Source organism: Terrapene carolina, unplaced genomic scaffold (genome assembly GCF_002925995.2).
Source record: "Terrapene carolina triunguis isolate 2854851 unplaced genomic scaffold, T_m_triunguis-2.0 Scaffold110, whole genome shotgun sequence".
Classification (NCBI taxonomy): Eukaryota; Metazoa; Chordata; order Testudines; family Emydidae; genus Terrapene; species Terrapene triunguis.
In genome coordinates this window covers 2797821-2821969 of record NW_020664461.1, presented here as the reverse complement: position 1 = coordinate 2821969, position 24149 = coordinate 2797821, and the positions used below count along the sequence as shown (strand labels likewise).

Here is a 24149-nt window from a genome sequence, read left to right as displayed (position 1 = left end):
ACCTCTGGTTTTGGTCAGAACGAGAGCAGTGCCCTTCACAGCTCTCATATTCCTCTAATCTCTGCCCCTTTTTCAGTTATTTCCCTTGTTATTGATTTCTCCTTTCATTTTTGTTTTGTCTATGATTAAAAAATTTTTTTTTTCCTCCCTGCCTCAGGTGGGTAGTCACCGAAGAGGCATTAGACCGGGACTATTCCCATTCTTTATTCAGCTTAGCCTCTCGGATATGCCTGTCTCTCCAAGTTTCAAGTGCTGTCTGACCTGCAGACTTTCAATACCAGTGACAGACGGCCACACGCAGTGTGTCCATTGCCTGGGGGAGACACGTTACCCAAAAGTGTCCCCACTGCAAGAAACTCACAGTGAGGACAAGGAAGGCTAGGGCCCTCCAACTAAAACTTTTAATGATGGAGAGATCCCTCTGATCCCGAGTCCACGACACCTCCTCGCCAGTCCTCACCTGCAGCTGCCTCAGATATGGGGTCCTCGTCAAAAATGGCTGCTAAGAACCCTGGTCCTAAAAAAGACCCCAAAACACGGTCTCAGGAGCCGTGGAGAGGCTGAAGGGAAGTGCCTTGTACTGGTAGCGTAGGTTGCCCAGAGTGAATCGTAGTTATCTCCTGTGCGCCAGGTGGATAGTGACGTGGAAGTAAGCGTCCTGTAGGTAGAGGGCCGAAAGCAAATCTTTTTCCAATGCCGAAATTATGATTGCTAGGGTTACCCATCTTGAAGTGCTGTGTTCTCACAAACTTGTTCAGTTTGCAGGAACTGGACCGAGGAATTCTGCAGACTATATTCCGACAATGGGGATTCCCCTCAATAGACCTTTTAGCCACGACCCACAATGCCAAATGCCCGCAAAGTTGCTCCTGAGCGGGACTGGGACACAACTCTCTGGGAGAGCCCTTCCTTATGAAATGGGAGACCACGCTCCTGTATGCCTTCCCTCCAATCCCCCTGTTGAGCCGTGTCCTACACAAGATTAGACAAGACGATGACTCTGGGATTTTTGATTGCACCAACATGGCCCAGACAAACATGGTTCCCATACCTGGACCAGTTGGCTGTCAGATCACCACGAACCCAGGATGCCTCCCTAACCCCAACATTTCAACACTTCATCTCAAGGCCTGTTTAATTCATGGCTGGCAGAACTCGAAACATGCTGTTCTAAGGAAGTTCAAGACATACTAAACAGTGGACGTTCTCTCCACACACAAAACATATGCACGCAAGCGTAAAAGATTCTCTATCTGATGCCGAGACAAGCAGATCATTCCACAGTCGGCCCCGTTACCTACTATCCTTGATTACATATTGACACTAAAAAAATCTGGCCTCTCGACTAGCTCACTCAGAGTGCATTTATCAGACATCACCACTTTTCACGACAAGATGGACGGACTCACTGTTTTCACCCATCCACTGACTAAACGTTTTCTGAAGGGTATAGAGAATACTTATCCCACATTAAGGGACCCGACCCCTACGTGGGACCTCAACCTTGTTCTCCGTGCCCAATGGGCAAACCCTTTGAATTGCTAGCATCCTACTTGTTCCTACACTTATCCATGAAGGTTGCCTTTTTAGTAGCTATCACATCATCACGAAGGGTGGGAGAGTTGGGTGCCCCAATGGCACACCCACCTTATACCACATTCCTCAAGGACAAAGTCATCCTATGCTCACACCCTAAATTCATACCCAAGGTCGCCTCCTCCTTCCAGCTCAACGAACCCATTTATTTACCTGTATTCTTTCCCAACCCGCATGCCGACAACAGGGAGGTGTCCCTTCATATGCTAGATGTCCGCAGAGCACTGGCGTTCTATATAGAGAGAACAAAAACGTTCAGAAAATTGTCTAGGCTATTCGTATCCACAACAGAGGCCATACCATTTCCAAACAGAGACTTTCTAAATGGATCTCTAATTGTATCCAATTACGTTACCAAAATTACAATCTGCAAGCTCCTTCTGGACTTTGCACACACTCCATTAGAGCTATGTCCACATCCATAGCCTTTCTCAAACATGTACCCATCACTGACATTTGTAAAGCAGCTATATGGGCATCGCCCCATACTTTCACCAAACATTATGCCCTCGAACAGCAGTCAGCTGCAGACGCTCACTCTGGACTATAGGAGCTCTCCACTGTACATACGGAGGGGCACTGCTCTTTAGTCACCTAAATTAGAACACCCACAGGGACACTCCTTGAAGAAGAAGAAGAAGAAGAAGAAGAAGAAAAGGTTACTCACCTTGTGCACTAACTGAGGTTCTTGGAAATGGTTGTCCCTGTGGGTGCTTCACTACCCACCCTCCTCTCCTCTACTTCGGAGTTTCAGCTCGATCCTCTTGGGTAAAAAAGGAACTGGGTAATGGGTGGCTGCACGCGTGAGGTAACCGCTTGTAGCGGTGCGGGATGGCTGCTGCGCGTGCGCAGCCAACTGGGGCACTGCTACCACAAGTCTCCAACTAGAAGTGCAGGGTGTGAAGACCCTAAAGTGGAGCACTCACAGGGACAACCATCTTGAAGAACCTCCGTTGCTGCACAAGGTGAGTAACCGTCTGAATTTTGACGATCGTATTGGTTCATTACTGGATGGAAATGGTGGAATTATCAATAAATAATGCACAAAAGTCAGAAGTGTTCAATAAAGATTTCTGCTCTGTCTTTGTGGGGAAAAAGCAGATGATGCAGTCTCATCATATGGTGGTAATACATTTCCATTCCACTAGTATCTCTGGAGTGTGTTAAACAGGAACTATTAAAGTTAGACATTTTAAAATCAGCAAGTCCAGATAACTTGCATTCAGGAGTTTTAAAAGAGCTGACTGAGGTGCTTGCTGGACCACTAATATTGATTTTCAGTATGTCTTGGAACACTGGGGAAGTTCCAGAAGACAGGACGAAAGCTAATGTTGTGCCAGCTTTTGAAAAGGGTGAACAGGATGACCTGGGTAGTTATAGGTCTTGTCAGCCTGACATTGATCCTGGGCAAGATAATGGAGTACCTGAATTGGGACTAAATTAATAAAAAATGAAAGAAGGGTGATTAAGGAAAATCAACATGTGCTTATGGGAAATAGATCCTGTCAAGCTAACTTGATATATATATTTTTTTGATGAGGTTACAAGTTTGGTTGATAAAAGTAATAGTATTGAAGTAATATACTTAAACTTCTGTAAGGTATTTGACTTGGTTCCTCACGACATTTTGATTAAAAAAGTAGAACAATATAAAATTAACATGGCACACATTAAATGCATTAAAAATTGGCTAACTGATAGGTCTCAAAATGTAACTCTAAACGCAAAATCATCACTGAGTGGGTGTTACCAGTGGGATCCCAGAAGGATTCTTTCTTGGCCCTATGCTGTTTAACATTTTTACCAATGACCTGGAAGAAAACATAAAATCATCGCTAATAAATTTGCAGATGACACAGCAATTGGGAGAGTGGTAAATAATGAAGAAGACAGGTCATTGATTCAGAGCAATCTGGATCAATTGATAAACTGGGCACAGGTAAACAATATTTGTTTTAATATGGCTAAATATAAATGGATACATCTAGGAACGAAGGATGTAGGCCATAGTCATGGAATGGGGGAGACTGACTCTGAAAAAGATGTTGGGGTTGTGGTGCATAATCAGCTGAATATGAGCTCTGTGTGACGCTGTGACCAAAAGAACTAATCTGATCCTGGGATTCATGTTCAAGGGAATCTTGAATAGGAGTATAGATGCTTTTACCTCTGTTTTTGGCATTGGTGGGACGCTGCTGGAATATTGTAGCCAGGTCTGGTGTTGATAATTCAAGAAGAAAGTTGATAAATTGGAGAGGGTTCATAGAAGAGCCATGGGAATGATTATAGATTAGAAAACCATTGCCTAAACCCTGCATTTGGTTAAGCATTGTATTACGTAACCTATAATTCATTAAAGTGGTAAAATGTTAAGATCATGTTTTGTTTTTAAAGGAAAGCAACTGCTTCCCTTATCCAGCAGTGTGCACAGTGGAGTGGGACAATCAACATGGCAGCCAGCTGGAGAAACCTCAAACCTGGTCCGTATGAGAAACCAGTCTCTAGGACAGTCTGCTCCTTCTCTTACTGCTGGCTTGGTGAGTCTGATAATATTTTCTGTTTTCTATTTTCCGAATAAAACTACCTAGTGAAAAGTTATTTGATCCTTTTCTTCAATAACTTTTCTATTAGGCTAACTCAACCATTTATCATGATGAGAGCTGCCTGGAAAATGCAATTTTTCTTTTCTGGAAAATGGAATTTTTAGCTTGCCTTGGGCAGCTGTCTCCTGGGAATGCCCTGTTTCCCAGACAGCCAGCTCCCTGGGGGATTGGGCAGCATGGGGCGACAGCTGCTCAGGGATCTGGGGCAGCCTGGGCTGGCAGGAAACCATGTAAGCAGGCTGGCTGGGCATCTTTCCTGGCTGCTTGCCTTGTTTCTATCAAAAATTTCAACAGAATTGACATGTTCCCGTGGAATGTTTCGATTCCATTGAATCTGCATTTTCCTGCTGAAAAGTCTATCAGAAAATTTTTGACCAGCTCTAGTCATGATTGCTTTTGATACAACTCTCTCTGAAATGGAGACCTTTAGCTCTTGATGTTCCTTTCTTCTTAAGTACTGTAATTGACAAAGCACCTGGAAAAAAGTCAAAAGCATGAGACTGGGGAAGAGAAGATGAAAATAATCCTTAGATTTCCATTTAGTGATCTATATTAAATAGCTATCCTGTACTTTGGAACACAGATTGATAGGCTTTATTCCCATTTCTAGAGAGTGTTTACATGGATAATGTGTGTTTATGTAGGTCACACAAGATAAATGTTGGTGTCACAATCTCTTTGTTTTTTCAGGTTGTTATATAACTTGGTGTAATATATAGATTGGAATTGGTTTAATAAAATGGGTAAAATGATGTATCCTTTGTATAATTTAGATTGCAAGTCCTCTGGGATAGGGGCTATGGATTCACATAACGCAGCACCTAGCACACCATAGCTACTGAGTGATCTGTGACAGCCTGACAATATCCTGTAATACCCTAAATAAACCTTATGGGATTCAAGTTAATTTAAACCTTATTGAAAGAAGTTTAACACCTTTGGCGTACATTATATTAAAAACGCGTTTGTGTTTATTGTGGATTTTTATGTACCTTCCCTAGTAGGGAGGGGGGATGCTAATAAGCTTCCTTCATTATCAGCTTTTGAAGCCACTCCCCTGGGGAGATATGTATATACTAGTTCACACTGGATTCTCCAGAGACTAACAGGCAAAGACAAACTTTTGGATGGAAAGCCTGAGTTTAAGCTGGCTCAGTGCCTGCCCTTCTTCCTGATCCAGACAACAGGCAGGACTCCTGGTTCACAGAAGGCCCCAATCCTTAGGACAGGTTTGGAAGGACTGAGCCTGCCAGAATATATTCTAGGGTGATGTCTGATAAGCTTGTTAGCATGCGTGTAGGTTCTTTTATTGTTTTTAATTTATTTTCTCTGTAATGAGTTTTACATTAAGAATAAAATAGACTTGCATAGGAAGTGCTGCATGGTAACTGTTGACAATCACTCTGTCATCAGTCTCTGAAGAGAAGTAAGCAGGTCAGTTTAGGCAGACTGTCTTTGCTGGAAAATACAAATGAAGAAAGGGAACTGTACAGCCTGGGAATATCCGGGTCAAAACGGGGAGAGATGCGTGTCTCCACCCAGAAAGGCAATGGCTGGGGAGCTGGAAGCCAAGAATGGGGCCCCCGCTGAACCACTGAGGAGAAATACAGGTGCAGTTGCCCTGAATTGTCACAAAAGCCAAATCCTAAACTGAGTTAAAGGATTCAACATGAATGAATAACTTGTCAGCTCTGGGAATGGTCAAGTTTTGGAAATTCGGACATAAGTTAGTGTCTTATAATTTTGTTTCGGAAATAACAGATGTCTGGCATCAAATGGACCGTTCAAAATGAAATTTAAATCTTTAAAGAACAAAAATCTATGCATTTGCATTATTGTTAATTTTGGTTTTAAAATACATAGTTTTAATCTGTCTATGTACATTAGTCATGTCAATGGACTGACATTTTTGTGATTTGGCTTAATTGTACTGTGTCTTAGTTTGGTGGCTGTCTGCAGGCCTGGTTCTACCCGTTTTTGTTAGATACATAATCTTTCCAGGGGTTTGTAACTTGACTGTAACAAAACAAAGACAAAATGTTCTGACTTGTATCTTGGCACCCAACTGCTTATTTCAGGAGAATTTAAAAAGTATATTAAATATTTTAAAATAAAGGCTGACATCTAGAACAAGGCAGATATGTTTCAGATTAGTTTTATATCATGTGCTAATGAAATTGGCCAATTTTATAAATAAAAAAATACCGTGAGGTTCTTAGTTTGGACTGCTGCTTTGTTAGTATTTTAATGATAAACTGTTGAGTTAGTGGATGTAACTTTTATATTATTTAATTGGTTCCAGACATGCTAACTCATAAACTCTTCCTACTACATAGTGACATGATAAATTTGTACTTTTTGGCTCTATTGGCGCTTTCTGTGGTACTTATTGAAAGATTAAAAAAGCAAATTGGTTACCCAGGGCTTTTCTAAAGGTGTGGTTCACAAAAATTTTAGTGCTGCGGCCCCTTTAGAGAGATTTTAAAACTTGGTGGCTCACCACAACCAAATACCATTTTTTGGCACACTCAGGACACTAAATTCAGGAGTTCAGGATGCTAGCTTCAAGAGGGACACTAGAGTTTGAGTGGTTTTGTGACTTTATTCAACTGCATACAGTTTGTTTAATTGTATAAACGGATCTCATCCAGATTTTTAGAACTATAATCTTTAAAAAGGGATTTTTTGGTGTTTGGACGTAGCTAAGATTTTAGTGGGAAGAATAATCATGTTTCAAACTGCATAGTTGAACAATGTTTGGTTGAGACTCTGATAGCGCCAGACAGAAGGGCATTTTCCAAGTTGAAACAATTTCTGTGTTTAGTTTTCACAGAATTCATTGCTGAAAACCCAAACTCAGAGAGAATGAAGTGAATGGAAGCAGCACTTTCACAGCTTCATCGCTGAATTCTTTGTAGTCTTCTTTAAGAAAAATCCAAAATTCCTGGTTTGTTAAATTTGAAAACTTTGGTCTTCGTTTTTTGATCACTAAACAGTTCTAAGAGATTTTCTTGAGGTGAGATAGTTAAGGTTGGAATGGAGTCAGCTGTTACTGAGAATGGGTTTTGAATCCAGTCAGTATCTGGAGATTCTTATTCAACTCCAGGAAAATAATAATGAAAATGGGAATACAATCCAGACAAACGAGTTAATATTTGGTCTTTAATAGTGTTTTGATCACTTTAATTCTGTTCTTTTAAGAAGTCTGATAACACTGGATCTCAGTAATTTCCTTTTCCTTGTGACCTCTTTAAACACAAACCTTCATGAATCCCCCAGTTTTCTTTCATATCTATATATTTATATTTTTACCTTGAAGTTTTAGGTTAAGTGCATTCAGCTGGACACAAATGTCCACCAGGTAAGCTAACATAGTCAGGAAGTCCACATTGTACATATAATCTGCAAGGTCTGTTTTCCCAAAGAAAAAAATTCTGATTGTGTGTCACAATTCAGACGTGTTGTGACACACTTCCCACATGCCAATCTCCCGAGTTCAACGTGAAACAGAAGCTGAGTGTGGTCAGAGCCCATGTCTTCGCACAGCATATTAAAACAGTATGTTCACTGCCAGGGATTTTTATAAAATTAACAGGTTTAAGAACACTGTTGAGGGCCTCATGTACTTCAGGTTGCAACCTCTTTCTTTCCAAAGCTTGGCGATGAATCATTCAGTGTGTCCAAATTGCTGCTTGTGCCACTTTACTCATGCAGCAACCCCACTCTTCTTTCCAGTCATGGCTGCTGCCCCAACAGTGCACAGTTCCACACACACATCCCAGTTAGGATCTTTATCCACTATGAATTTATCGACAATCTTGAATATTTCCTCACCAGTTATTTGGATTGGTATATGGATTGGTATTTATTTGCAAAATAAAAGTTCTTCAACTATTGTGCCTGTTTTGACAAGTCTTATATAACATAGAAGCTGAGCCATTTTGGCTGTCTGTAGATTCATCAAGCTGCGGTGCAAAATATTGACTCTTCTTAACTAGTTTTATCAACTGGACATTTTCTCCAAGATTATCAGTGCATCGACGGATGATATTTGATATAGGACTGGTTTTCAGTGCTATGGCTGCTTATTCCCCATCATAATTCGACCTGTCTATTGCTGGTGGAAATAGAAGGATTTCACCAATGTTGTGCACTTGTTTACATTTTGCAATTCACATGGCCACAACATAACGTGCTTCTAAGGCTTTTTGAGGAACAGTTGCTTCTTTAGACATAACTTTTGTTTTGCTGCTTCAATTCTTCTTGTTTCTGGGCTCTGATTTACGAATTCTAGGTGTTTGGTTTCTAAAGGTCTTAGTAGTTTCCCTGGCCTCATACTTTAATTTACTAACATTTGAAAACAAATGACACATTGTGGCTATGGACTTTGTACAGTAATATCAAGACCTGAAAAATCCAAACATTAGGTGGCGGTGTCATATTATCTACTTTTCTGTTTAACATTATTAAAATCCTTTTCGTCTTCAGCTGAGGTTAGCTACATGTAAGCTTAGCAGCTGGAAAAAATGGTTCCATTATAAACAAGATGCACACGTCTCTCCCTCAGCACCCTTCCCCATCTCCTAGTGTTGGTGCTGCTGCTTCTGGTGCTAGGAGCTTCTTTGCGCTCTGCTCCAGCAGGGGATTTTAGCTGAGACACGTTCTGCTGAAGGCTACCTGCATAAGATGCAGACCCATAGATAAGATTCAATTTTTTTTTAAAGCCTACTTTAATAGTCTTTTAATTAGGAAACACCCCTGCCCTTCCCCCCAAAACAATTGTTATTGTTAAAGGCATGTTTTGTTAAAGGAATGTGGATTACATTTTTCCCAAACGCTTGTGGCTCCCCTATGAATCCTTTGTGATTCCCCAAGGAAGCCATGGTTCACAGTTTGGGAAGCACTGATCTACAGTAAACTTTTTGACTTAAAAGAATGGAGTTCAGCTGTAATGTTGAAATTTTAATACTTGCCTCAATGTGTGCTGTAGTGCTAAGGCACAGATACATATGCTCACACTCTATTTTCATTGCTCTATAATAACTTACATTGGGGTTAATTAAGGATAGAGATTCAGATGTAAAGCCATGACTCTGAATTTCATTGCTTTTGTTGGTTTAAATCAGAACTTTTAAAATTATTTTAACAGTTGTTAGTATTCAATTTTATACTGAGTTGGGTTCCAAAACAATGACTAATAGCTTGTGGCAAGATGAACACTGAATTAAATGTAATGAATTCTGGGACTTTGGAACTACTTAGATGTTTGGAGCTGTTTTAGTATGCTTGTGGTATTGGAAGATGTTTTACAAATTACAACAGGAAAAGGCTCCTTGCCAGGAGAATTAATCACTTTGGAAAAATGGCTCTGAAAAGAGAGATATTAATATTGACATTATACTACTCTATTTATCTATCTGTTGATTCTCAGAGTTTGAACTTTTGTAGTGGTATGTATGCCATTTCAGAATGTTCATTATATGTTTCCATAAAATAGATGGAACAGGAAGAGAAAATGGCAATCTAGTGCCAAAAAGGTAGAATATTGAAAACAGTCATCTTTACTGCATGCACTTGAGTGGCTTGTTTCTGCTCCCACTCATTTGACAATCTGGACTTGGTTTTCCTCTGGTGTTTGAATTTGCTAGGTGGAGTGGCCTGTCATGGGCCTCCAAAAGTGGTTTTTTTAAATTTTTTATTTTATTTGTTATTTCCCCCCCTCCCTTTCCAGCTGCACTACTTCTACAGGCTGGCTCCTGTGCTTCAGTTGCTATCTCTTAGATTTTGAACACATTCATGAAGTAAATTGATAAAGTAACAATAACAAACCTGCAGAGACTGGAGTACAGCTTTTTAAACAAGACTGACAACTAAGTTGCTTATGAATATTAGCTCATAAACACCTAAGAGTGTTCTAGATTGTCAGAAACCCAATTTACAGGTAGGGGAAAATGTTTCTGTATTTACATATGTGGCAATCTGGATCCATGGGCTTCAAGTAGCAGAGCCCATTGGATCCTTGACTCTGGGAGGAAAAAGCCTGTACAGACTGACCGTGCTCAGTACTCTCCTCTAGAGGGAGCCCAGCATTGGCAGATGCCAATCAAGCCTATTGGGCCTTTTAAATCTATGTAAGGACTTTCAGGTGGTGACCTCACTCCATTCTTCTGCTGAATCCCTCTAACTCTTCTAGCCATAAAGTAGCTATAGCTCTACTAGAGTGACCATGAGTCCTGTAGGTGGCGAACACCCGGAAGCTTTTTACAGTATTTGCAGACATTAGAGGACTTTACCACCTAGCTGTGATGGTCATGGAAAACTTGACCTTTTTGTCATGCTTTCTGATCATAAGTCTGAGGGAGTCTGGGTGAGTTTTATGTCCCGCTTGCAGGTTCTAAATTAGCGGTATGAGTTCAGGAAAAGGACTTGGGCATTATTGTGGACAACTCAGTGGAGACCTGTGTTCAATATGCTGTCAAAAAAAGCAAACAATAAGTTAGTATGTTTAAGGAATGGGTTGGAGAATAATACATAAAATATTATAATGCTATTATGTAAATCAGTGGTTGGCTTTCAAAAGATATTGCAGAATTCATCTGGATTGGCTAGTGAGAATGTTAGGGGATGGAAAAATTCTCATTGAGTGTGAAAAAATTGAAATTGTTTACTTTATGAAAGAGTCCAATAAAAGGGGACATGATCAAAATATACAAAATGAATGGTCTAGAGAAGATAGATCATGAGCTTGTCTTCTGTCTCGTAACACAAGAACCAAGGGAAAATTCTTTCAAACAATGAGTTATCAGACAGTGGAATTCATTGACACAGGATGCTGGTTAGACTATGAACTTGACAAAATTCATGGATGTTTAAGTAGATAACAAGAATATTCAGAATCATAGCTAATAAAAAAAAGGGCTTAAACTAATTTTTAAACTGTTAGAACAGGGGTGGCCAACCTGAGCCTGAGAAGGAGCCAGAATTTGCCAATCTACATTGCCAAAGAGCCACAGTAGTACGTCAGCAGCCCCCCATCAGCTCCCCCACGCCGCTTCCAGTGCCTCCCACACACCGGCAGCCGTGCCGATCAGCGCCTCCCCCTTCCTCCCTGCACCTCCCAATCAGCTATTTTGCGGCTTGGAGGAGGGTCTGAGAGGGAGAGGGGAGGAGCGAGAGCACGGCAGGCTCAGGGGAGGGGGTGGGAAGGGCCTGTGGCAGAGCCAGGGGTTGAGCAGTGAGCAACCTCTCCCCCTCTCGCTCTTCCCCCCCCTCCGCACATTGGAAAGTTGGCGCCTGTGACTCCAGCCCTGGAGTTGGTGCCTGTACAAGGAGCCGCATATTAACTTCTGAAGAGCCGCATGTGGCTCCGGAGCCACAGGTTGGCCACCCCTGTGTTAGAGATTAGAATGAGATCTTCATGGGGCAGATGACCCCATGTGTCCCTATTTCAGGGTTTTTTGCACGTTCTTCTGAAGTATTTGGCCACTGTCAGAGACAAAGTTCTGAAATACCTGGACTACCATTATAGTGCCAAATGTGAGAAGAACAGATATCTTAGGATTCATATAGAACCCCTCAAGCACTGTTTGCCCCTCCTCATGGAAAAGAAATATCTGACAGTAAATGTTGCATCTTGGGTAAAATGCAGTTTCCCGGAAGGACTGAGAGAACTTTCTACCCTCTCAGGGTATCAGATACTAAGATGGTCCCAGAATAAGAGCAATAGATGATCCCATCTTCTGGGTCAGCAAAAGGACAATGATCCAAGGAGGAGAAATTACTTTGAAGGGGGCTGTCAGTAGAAAGATAGTGGCTTCTGTGAAGAACCTTTGAAGCTTTGGGTTTTTTTCTACTCTGTCTGCCTGGTATAAAACGTATACAGCAGACTGAAGCTTGTAGATGACTGCAAAACTTTAGCAGATCCATGGAGGCCAATGATCATAGAAGCATAGGACTGGAAGGGACCTCCAGAGGTCATCTAGTCCAGTCCACTGCACTCATGGCAGGACTAAGTATATCTAGACCCTGACAGGTGTTTGTCTAACCTGCTCTTAAAAATCCCCAATGATGAAGATTCCACAACCTCCCTAGGCAATTTATTCCAGTGCTTAACCCCCTGACAGTTAGGAAGTTTTTCCTAATGTCCAACCTTAAACCTCCCTTGCTGCAATTTAGCTCATTGCTTCTTGTCCTATCCTCAGAGGTTAAGAACAACAATTTTTCTCCCTCCTCCTTGTAACAACTTTTTATGTACTTGCAAACTGTTATGTCCCATCTCAGTCTTCTCTTTTCCAGACTAAAGAAACCCATTTTTTTTTTTTCAATCTTCTCTCATACTTACCTTTAATCATTTTTGTTGCTCTTCTCTGGACTTTCTTCAATTTGTCCACATCTTTCCTGAAATGTGGTGCCCAGAACTGGACACAATACTCCAGTTGAGGCCTAATCAGCGCAGAGTAGAGCGGAAGAATTACTTCTCGTGTCTTGCTTACAACATTCCTGCTAATACATCCCAGAACGATGTTTGCTTTTTTTGCAACACTGTTGACTCTCATTTAGCTTGTGGTCCACTATGACTCTCAGATTCCTTTCTGCAGTACTCCTTCCAACCAAGCTGTGGTTCCAACCAAGCTTCCTCTTCTGGACTAAGCACTTTTGTTTGTATGCAGTGCCACATACCACATTATTTGGATGATATCCAGTCATGGTCTTGACTGCATCAGCTAAAAGATCTTTGTAACTGAAACAATATACTGTACATTGGATTAATTCTCCAAGGCCAGAGTAACAACTCTTCCTTTTAGAAGCAGTGTGCTCTTTGGAGAAGTTAGAAATGATCCAGTAATCTGTATCCACTTCTTAGAACTATGGTCTACCCTATGACAGGCCTATGAGTTGGGAGCTCTAGTTTGTATTTTAAAAGGAACAACATATTCAGTGTCTTGAGTTTATTTGCCTTGGAAAAAGTCTGAGGCAGTTAACTTTCAGCTACCTTCATTCCCAAAGACCTGACTACAAGCTCCTTTCAAGTTTTGAGCAGTCAGCTAGAAGGTGCGAGGGCCCAGATGCAAAGCCCCCACAGCAGGGGAAGCTGACTTGCTTGAAGTTGCTTGAAGCTGACCTTACATGCTTGACTCCAGACAACATTGGACCAATGGGTCCAAGACACACATGTTCCCCAATAAAATTCCCCAATCATGAATGTGTATAGTTGCACAGAGCTATGCAGATGGGATAGTGAGGGGATGGTTGGAGTGGTGGGCTCAGTGGAATTAGAGGTTGGGGCTGTTGGAAGTCTGACGACATCCGTAGTGGGGCAGAATTACGGTTGTAGTTTATTCTCTCTGATGTACGGTCATGTGGTGTGCATTTTTGGTGGAGGAGAGGGTATGTATCATTGGTTGCCTTAAGTTTTCATTTTCTTGCTTTTTAGGTTTTGTTTTACGTATGTCATGTATAGCCCAACCTTAACTGACACACAACACTGTTTTTGTGTATTAATATTGATAAGTACTCAAAAGCATATACAAAAATGGTGTTTGAGAGTATTATTGGCTCTGCTCTCTGACAGCAGAAACAGAACTCTTCTTTATTACAGAATGGTCTATTTCAGAATTGTATTAATTCCTTGCTACTGAATAAATGTGTGTGGTGTATGTCTGTGAAAACCTTAGTAATTCGGAGTTGCTTCCAACGTTTCCTCTAATTTTTTCCATCCATGTGCGGAATGAATTTTGTTACGTGCAGCACCAATATTGAAGGAATATGCGGATATGTGCCATCACTTCTGTACTTTCGCGGCAGCCCTTATTCCACCAAGAGCACACAACGTCTTACGGCTAGTACCTAGCTGGGTCTTAGGGAAGGTCTGTCTTCAGGTGACGTCTGCAGTACCTATCAGTACATGCTTCGCAAACTATACATTTAAATGCACCACTGAAATGCAGTCACCTCTGGGGTGGAAAGTCAGCAGCCAGCTAGGCCAACAGCACAGAGAGCACCCTGCAGTAGTTTGAAAAGAGAAGAGGAATTTTGGATAGGAAGAAACTTTTCCTTTTATGCAAAATGCTGGAGATATTTAATGTTCAGACAAGGCTTTATCTGTAAAGGTCTTATCTGAATGTAAAATATAATACCGCAATATTAGAAATCAAAGTGAATGTTTCTTTTTAAATCAGGACACTAAGGCTCAAAATAATTTTAAAAAACACTCAAATTCCCCTTACTACCATCCTCTTGTATTAACAATACAAAGCTCTCTAAAAGTCCTATAGACTATTTAACCTTCATGTTTATATTTTTACACTGGATCAGCTTGGACAATTAAAGTAGCACAGTCAAGTTCACCTTCCGATTCTCATGCACAGATAAAATGTTCCAGTGTCTCGGTTATTACAGTGAAACACACGTAGCTCTGTAAATTTACACGGCACTCTACAAACACATGGGCTCAGGCAAACTTTCACTTCACATGAAGTTCTCCCACTACTTTCATTGAGGCCACTCACATGAGTAACAGCTAAGTGAGTAATACTTTGCAGGATCAGGCCCCTAGATAAACCATGTGGTCCTCCTGCCACAAAAAACTTTGCAAACATTGCTAGGGGTGGTTTAAATCCACAACAGGGAATTGTTGTCATTGGAAATCAGACAAAAACAGTCACAAAAACATTTCCATTAGTCCTAGTTTTGGTAATTTCCTTTTAAAACACAAATCTAAAAGCCAACGATATTTAGTGCTTTTCCTTTATAATTCTTAGTGTTTTACAGAGGAAGGTCAATATCATTATTCCCATCTGGAAAATGGGGAAACCGAGGCACAGTGTGGGGTGAGGTGACTTCCCAAGGCCATGCAGAAACTCAATGGCAGAGCTGGGGAAAGACCCAAAGTCTCTTGACTCCCAAGGCTCCCACATCTGGGGCTGCAGTGGGGAAAGAGGACTCCTCCAGCCCCGGGGCTGGGGGGAGAGGCGTCTTTCCTGTCTCCGCCACAGCCCTGCAGGCCCCAAGCTCCTCCAAACCCCCATCACTGCCCCCCACCTTGCCCCACTGCCCCCACCCACAGTACACATTCTCCATGCTCACCTGTGTGTGGGCCTGTGCGGTTGGTGCACAGCCCTTGATGGCTTCCTGTGCAGCCCGCAAGCACACACATTAGAGCAGTGGTCCCCAACCTTTTTGTGTCCAGTAGCACATTCATGTTTTCAGAAGAGTGTGGCGGGCGCCAACAATTTTTCAAGGCTTATTTTGTTTTTGTACATTAAATAATACGAAAAACATCATATTTAATATTATATAATATATGAATCCAGAGAGAAGAGAGAAGCCGGAGAGAAGCTGCGAGGACAGAACACTGGCGCCGGCAGCCCCGGATACTCTGTCCTCAGCAGGCGCGGATCCCCGGCTTCTCTCCCCTGCTGGGCAGTAGGCGGGCCCTGCGCTTGCCGGGGACAGAGAACACCAGCGCCTGCAGCCCCGGAGTACTCTGTCCCCAGCAGGCGCGGGGCCGCGGCTTCTCTCCGGCTTAAGCCGCGGCCCCGCGCCTGCCAGGGACCGAGAACACCGGCGCCTGCAGCCCCGGAGTTCTCTCTCTCCCATGCTGGGCACTAGATGGGCCCCGTGCCTGCCGGGGACAGAGAACACCGGCGCCTGCAGCCCCGGAGTGCTCTGTCCCCAGCAGGCGTGGGGCTCCGGCTTCTCTCCCCTGCTGGGCACTAGGCGGGCCCACAGCCTGAGTTCTTTGTCCCCGTCAGGCACGGGGCCGCGGCTTCACTCCCCTGCTGGGCACTAGGCGGGTGCACATAAATGCCCCGGCGGGCGCCAGGGCGTCCGCGGGCACCGCATTGGGGACTACTGCCTTAGAGGGAACACAGGTTGCTTTTATGTTAAATCCAGGGTGACCAGATGTTCCGATTTTATAGGGACAGTCCCAATTTTGGGGGGCTTTGTCTAATATAGGTGCCTATTACCCCCCACCCCCGTCCCGATTTTTCACACTTGCTGTCTGGTCACTCTAGTTAAATCTAAACCATCAGTTTCATATTTTGTACATATTTCTCTGCAACTACTTGAGTCTTTGATGCAGTAATGCCATCTGCTGGTGGAGACTTGTCAATTTAAAAAAACCTCAAGTCTGTAATTTCAAGTTGTGGCAAATTTTGCTGCAAAGGGTGTTCAAAGGCCCTGGAGAAAGTTAATATGAGATTGTATAGCACATGAGTGTTTTAGTGTTGAGATCATACCATACTGGAGCCATTTAGTGGTGACCTAGCTTTGCTTTGGAAGCCATTGTGCGGAGGAACTAATTTTTTTAAAATTGCATCATAGCTTACAATATTTTACTGTCTCTTGCTGTTCTTGTCTTAAATGTTTTCTACCATCCTAATTGCTGAGTTTAAGAAAACAATTTTTTTCTGTTTCTCTTAACATGAGAAAAAGGATATGGTGCCATCTAGTGTTTTTATGGAAGTAGAACAATCTTTAGTATTTTGCGTAAATCCTAGGTGGCCTTAAGACCTATTGTTGCCGATATACTAGGTATTGTTTACTACAGAAGGAGGAATTTGTATTTGGTGAGTGTACTCTTCATTTGCATTCATAAGTGGGACGTACAGCTGTTCAATAGAAATTTGCTTAGCTATGATAAATAGGTAACCTTATTTTAAGCTTGTTCGTATTTGAGATGGTAAGACACTGATTATCAGAATGTTATGGGAGACATCAACTAAGGGCACGTCTTCGCTACCCGCCGGATTGGCGGGTAGCAATCGATCTATTGGGGATCGACTTATCGCGTCTAGTGAACACGTGATAAAATCGATCCCTGATCGCTCTGCCGTCGACTCTGGAAATCCACCGTGGCAAGAGGCGGAAGCGGAGTCGACGGCGGAGCGGCAGCGGTCGACTCGCCGCCGTCCTCACAGCCAGGTAAGTCGACCTAAAATACGCAACTTCAGCTACGCTATTCACGTAGCTGAAGTTGCGTATCTTAGGTTGACCCCCTTCCCCCCCGTAGTGTAGACCTAGCCTTAGTTTGGTTAATCAAGGACATTTTCAATGTAATTGATATCTGAAGTCCGATCATTACCCTCCTTTAGCTAACAAAGAGTTTTGAATCGCTGAGACTTTGATTGTAGAGGTTGAACTACATAGTTTTGTTAGGAAGCAATATGATAGCACAACAGTTGTACTTGTATGAATGAATTTGAGTTATTTTTGTGTAAAGTTATGGAAGTTGCATCCTGAAATAATCAGATGAGAAAAAGATGGAGGTATTTGAGAAGGGAATTGGGTGGATTTGGATAGGGTTACATAAATAACAGTCTCAGTTCATGTACACTTATGACTAGTTTTAATAGTTTTAATTCATTTCTTGTAAGCTTCACAGCAGGAGTAAATCTCTGAGAGATTTGGATGAAGTCTTGGCAAATGAATTTTGTGAGAGCATTCGAAGCATAAGGGATGGACAGCGTGGAAGAAGACACAGAGTTGTTCGTATGAGGAGGGGAAGAAGGAGCCCCTTAGCAGAGGATCTGGGGAGAACAGGTCAAACATGCAGATTGGATTGAGTGATAGAAGGCGTTGAAATCAGGGACAGAAGTTTGAATTTAATATACAAACCATGGAGAATCAGGGAAGGGCTTCAACCAGGGGGTGGATTATGCTGTCATAAGATATTGCAGATAACTTCAAATTAATATATTAATTTGATCTTGAGCAGAACATAGGGCTATATTTTAACACCTGCAGAGATTTACCTTATGCTGTCAAAGCCCTAATACATCTCTGGAAGAAGTTTTGCTATATATCAAGAACAATCCCATTATTATACAGAGTAGTATTTGTGGAAAACTGGTTATTTTAATTTTTTTTTTTTAAGTTAAGGATTGCTCTTTAGACCTTTTTTGGTAGGAATGCATTTAAATTAACACGTTTAAAAAGATAATTCTGCACATAGCTATTTGTGTGATGATAATTACAGGGAACATAAATATGGACCATTGCAGAGTACACCCAGTGTGTGGCAGTAGTGGATAGATTATTTTTTCGGTTTTAACTAGCAAATGGCACTGAAAATAAATTACTTATATTTATCTATATCTATCGGTCTATAAAAGAAGTAATTATGTGGTAGTTATTTAACATTTAGATCTGGTACAAAATTATATTCTGTTTTGATACATGTAATTTGAACAGAGCTCTTACCAGCATCTTGCCTTGCTCTGGAAATGCTAAAATCTTTTTCAAGTTAATTCTCATTTCTTAGTATTGATCTCTTGGCTAAAAGGAGATTTCCATACCCAAAAGAAAACTCAAGTACTCTTCTATGCATCCCAAAGATTGTCATCTTAGGTTTAGGTGCGCAAATGTAAATTCTTGGAACTCGCCTAGACTGTCAGTTTGAATGATTGCAGCTCTCATTATCCTCAGAAGCTCTGTTGTTTTGTGTCTAAAAGCTTGTTGAATCGATTTTGGCACACAGGCTCAGTTCTCTTTCTGACAGCAGCACTATTATAGCTGTAGAGAGAGAAACTGCTGTAGTGTGTATGGCAGATTAGCTTTTTAAAGTTTTTTTTTCTTTTTAGCTTAAAGTAGTATATGAGTAATTATTCAGACTTTGTGGAGAATGTGACATGTCATTGGAGCAGATGTTGTGCTCTTACAGTGAAGTTGCAACAAGGGTTTGATGGGCTTCCTTGACCCTATTGTGTTTTTTAATACCTTACTTATCTTGGTGCTCTTTCACTCATTCTTCTGTACAAGGTTGAGAAGTATTGTCAAAACCTTGCATTCTTGTTGTGGTCATCAGAGAATTCATAAATATTTACGTAGAGAGGGAGGCCATATAATGTTTTACACTTTGGCATGGCAGTCTCTGTTTCTGGTATTTACTATTACTCTTTCTGAAGAATTGTTACCAGGGACTGATGAAATGCATCCTAGGCCTAGTCTACACTGGGAGGGGATTGATCTAAGTTACGCAACTTCAGCTACATGAATAACATAGCTGAAGTCGACGTACTTAGATTGACTTACCGTGGTGTCTTCACCACGGTGAGTTGACTGCTGTCGCTCCCCCGTCGACTCTGCCTGCGCCTCACGCGGTGGTGGAGTACAGGAGTCAACGGGAGAGCGCTTGGGGATCGATTTATCACATCTAGACTAGACACGATAAATTGACCCCCGCTGGATCGATTGCTATCCTCCGGCCGGTGGTGAAGACATACCCCTAGAATACTCAAGGAGCTGACTGAGGAGATATCTGAGCCATTAATGATTATCTATGAAAAGTCATGGAAGACGGGAGAGATTCCAGAAGACTGGAAAAGGACAAATATAGTGCCAATCTATAAAAAAGGAAATAAGGAACTTAGGGAAGTGGTTCTCAAACTTTTGTACTGGTGACCCCTTTCACATAGCAAGCCTCTGAGTGCGACCCCCGTTATAAATTAAAAACACTTTTTAAAATATATTTAACACCATTATAAATGCTTGAGGCAAAGCGGGGTTTGGGGTGGAGGCTGACAGTTGCGACCCCTCATGTAATAACCTCACGACCCCCAGTTTGAGAACCCCTGACCTAGGGAATTACAGACCAGTCAGCTTAACTTCTGTACCCGGAAAGATAATGGAGCAAATAATTAAGCAATCAATTTGCACACATCTAGAAGATAAAAAGGTGATAAATAACAGTCAGCATGGATTTGTCTAGAACAAATCGTGTCAAAATAACCTGATATCTTTTTTTGACAGGGTAACAAGCCTTGTGGATGGGGCGGGGAGTGGTAGACATGGTATATTCTGACTTTAGTAAAGTTTTTGATACTACTGTCTCACATGATCTTCTCATAAACAAACTAGGGAAATGCAACCTAGATGGAGCTACTATAAGGTGGGTGCAAAACTGGTTGGAAAACCGTTCCCAGAGAGTAGTTATCAGTGGTTCACAGTCATGCTGGAAGGATGTAACGAATCTGGTCCCGCAGGAATCAGTTCTGGGTCCAGTTCTGTTCAATATTTTCATCAGTGATTTAGATAATGGCATAGAGAGTACACTTACAAAGTTTGCGGTTGATACCAAGCTGGGAGGGGTTGCAAGAGCTTTGGAGGATAGGATTAACATTCAAAATGATCTGGACAAACTGGAGAAATGGTCTGAAGTAAATAGGATGAAATTCAACATGGACAAATGCAAAGTATTCCATTTAGGAAGGAACAATCAGTTGCACGCATACAAAATGGGAACGGACTGCCTAGGAACCAGTACTACGGAAAGGGATCTGGGGGTTGTAGTGGACCAGAAGCTAAATATGAGTCAACAGTGTGACACTGTTGCAAAAAAAGTGAACATCATTCTGGGATGTATTAGCAGGAGTGTTGTAAGCAAGACACGAGAAGTAATTCTTCCACTCTACTCCGTGCTGATTAGGCCTCAACTGGAGTATTGTGTCCAGTTCTGGGCGCTACATTTCCTGAACGATGTGGACAAATTGGAGAAAGTCCAGAAAAGAGCAACAAAAATGATTAAAGGTCTAGAAAACATGACCTGTGAGGGCAGATTAAACAAACCCAATTTTTTCAGTCTGGAAAAGAGAAGACTGAGGGGAAACATGTACTTGAAAACTGTTACCGTAAAAGGTTGTTACAAGGAGGAGGGAGAAGAATTGTTTTTCTTAACCTCGGAGGATAGGACAAGAAGCAGTGGGCTTAAATTGCAGCAAGGGAGGTTTAGGTTGGACGGAGGGAGGGATAGCTCAGTGGTTTGAGCGTTGGCCTGCTAAACCCAGGGTTGTGAGTTCAATCCTTGAGGGGGCCATTTGGGGATTTAGTTGGGGATTGATCCTGCTTTGAGCAGGGGGTTGGACTAGATGATCTCCTGAGGTCCCTTCCAACCCTAATAATCTATGATTCTATGATTAGGAAAAACTTCCTAACTATCAGGGTGGGAAAGCACTGGAATAAATTGCCTAGGGAGGTTGTGGAATCTCTATCATTGGAGATTTTTAAGAGCAAGTTAAACAGACATCTGTCAGGAATGGTCTAGATAATGCTTAGTACTGCCATGAGGCAGGGGACTGGACTAGATGACCTCTCAAGGTCCCTTCAAGTCCTATGATTCTGTGGTCTTTTCCTCTAAACGCGAAGTGGCCTGGCTAAATCTGTTGTTTCAGACTATTATCTCGTGTTCAAGTAACACCAACTGTTTTGCTCGTTATAACACCTATGTCCTCTTTTTGCATGTAGGTGTTGCAGAAACCACACAGCTGCTTCACTAGAAAATGGTAATTTAATATTGCATCAGTGTATTGATGGTCAACCACTCTGTATTTAGAGTGTATTTTCCTCTATGGTACCAGCTTGTGCCCTATAATTTCTAGTCCTTTGGCCCAGGAAACCTATGATTTGTTTGGTAGAACTCTCCTTCTCTGTACTGAGACCTCTAGATTATATTGCTATAAAAATAATAATCATTTTATGCTTTGTTGATTATGGTTAACTTTTTATTATGCTTCTATAGTTCAATATCTTCTTGTTCCCTCAAAATTAGGGTTAGTTATTTTTTTATTTCTTGGAGTTTGAGGAGAACTTTTAAAGATCTGTATATTTTACTTGGTTTGGAATAGCTGAAGTTTGAGTCCTAAACTACATGGAAGCTTTCTGTTTGCTTAGTATTACAGAATTTATTATACCACATCTCAGTATTCAGGTACCTATGAACTCCTCTGAAGAACAATATATATAAAAAAATAGCACAAAAGAAACTTGCAAACTTACTAAGATTTACAGAGAAACAAAGAGCCTGTTTCTGCTTTGTGCCCCAACATTTATACTGATTTAAAGCAAGGCAATATGAGACCTTAATACTGCGAAACAATTGCAGAACAACTCATGTTTTTTTTTAAATTTCAAAGCAAGTAGTTGCTCTAGAGCATAGCTTAATAAAAAAAGTCAGATCAGACTTCTGACAGCCTTCGGATTGTTATTTGAAGCTATTAAAGTTGTATCAAGTAGTGTCCCTTCTGTGGCTTTAGTGGAAAGTTGGGCCCAAGTCCTGCAGTGTGACCTGCATGGGTGCAGTGGTGTGCCCCATGTGCAAGGAACTGTGGCATCGGGGCCTTAGTCTTTATATAGCTGTAGAGCTCCTACAGTTTTGAGAACGGAAAATCATGGTGACACTATTTGTCTCATTCTTTACTGATGATTGGGCTCTGACAACTTGTGGAGCCTAGGGTGAAATCCTTGGTCCCATTTTGTCCTTGCTGCTTAAAAGGGCTCTGGCAGAATAAAAGGGCTCTAAAAGCATCATATCTGACTTGGGGAAGATTCCTCTGGTGCAGGCATGGTACAAGACAGTCATAAGACCCCAAGGACTCCCTTTGCAATGCCATGCATTAAGGGTAAGGGAGGCCCAAAACTGGATGCAGTACTCCAGATGTAGCCTCATCAGTGCTGAATAGAGGGGAATAATCACTTCCCTCAATCTGCTGGTAATGCTCCTACTAATGCAGCCCAATATGCCGTTAGCCTTCTTGGTAACAAGGGCACACTGTTGACTCGTATCCAGCTTCTCGTCCAATGTAATCCCCAGGTCCTTTTCTGCAGAACTGCCGCTTAGTCAGTCGGTCCCCAGCCTGTAGCAGTGCTAAAGAGTAATGCTCAGATGAGGAAACTACAGAACCCAAACCACCAAAAAAGAAAATCAACCCTCTCCTGGTGGCATCTGACTCGGATAATGAAAATGAACATGCATCGATCAGCACTTCTTTGGATTGTTATTGAGCAGAACCGTCATCAGCATGGACGCATGTCCCCTGGTATTGTGGTGAAGCATGAAGGGACATATGAATCTTTAGCGCATCTGGCACGTAAATATCTTGCGACACTGGCTACAACGGTGCCATGAGAACTTTCAGGTGACATTGTGAACAAGAAGTGGGCAGCATTATCTCCTGCAAATGTAACCAAACTTGTTTGTCTGAGCGATTGGCTGAACAAGAAGTAGGACTGAATGGACTTGTAGACGCTAGCATTTAAAAATTTTTATTTTTGAATGCAGGTTTTTTTGTACATAATTCTACATTTGTAAGTTCAACTTTCATGATAAAGAGATTGCACTACAGTACTTGTATTGGGTGAATTGAAAAATACTATTTCTCTTGTTTTTTTTACAGTGCAAATACTTGTAATCAAAAATAAATATAAAGTGAGCACTGTACACTTTGTATTCTGTGTTGTAATTGAAATCAATATATTTTAAAATGTAGAAAACATCCCAAAGCATTTAAATAAATGGTATTCTATTATTGTTTAACAGTGCGATTAATCACGATTAGTTTTTTTTAATTGCTTGACAGCCCTAATTCATATATGATCCGGAAAAAGGGGTAAACAGTGGGGTGGCAAATTTTGCAGATGCGAAATTATTCAACATAGATAAGTACAAAGAAGACTGCAAACAGTTACAAAGAGATTTCACAAAAAGGGGTGACTGGGTAACAAAATGGCAGATGAAATTCAGTGCTGATAAATGCAAAGTACTGTTATACGCATTGGGAAAACGTAATCCGAACTGTGCATACAAAATGATGGGGTCTAAATTAGCTGTTACCACTTAAGAGAGAGATCTTGGAGTCATTGTGGATAGTTCTCGGAAAACATCCGCTCAATGTACAGTGGCAGTCAAAAAAGCTAACAATGTTAGGAACGGTTAGGAAAAGGATAGATAAGAAGACAGAAAATATCATAATGCTGCTGTATAAATCCATGGTACATCCACACATTGAATACTGCATGCAGTTCTGGTCACTCCATCTCAAAAAAGATATATTAGAATTGGAAAAGGTACAGAGAAGGGCAACAAAAATGATTAAGGGTATGGAACAGTTTCCATATGAGGAAAGACTTAAAAGACTGGGACTTTTCAGCTTGCAAAAGAGATGATTAAGAGGG

General features: G+C 41.6%; 1 protein-coding gene across 1 annotated transcript in view; it reads left to right on the top strand.

Moving 5' to 3' along the window:
• MAST2 (microtubule associated serine/threonine kinase 2) overlaps positions 1 to 24149 on the top strand; it is a 326453-nt gene that overhangs the window by 44871 nt on the left and 257433 nt on the right. Inside the window, exon 3 of the mRNA XM_026651972.1 lies at positions 3991 to 4133. Coding sequence (XP_026507757.1) covers positions 3991 to 4133 — 143 coding nt within the window. The remainder of the gene's footprint in view (positions 1 to 3990; positions 4134 to 24149) is intronic.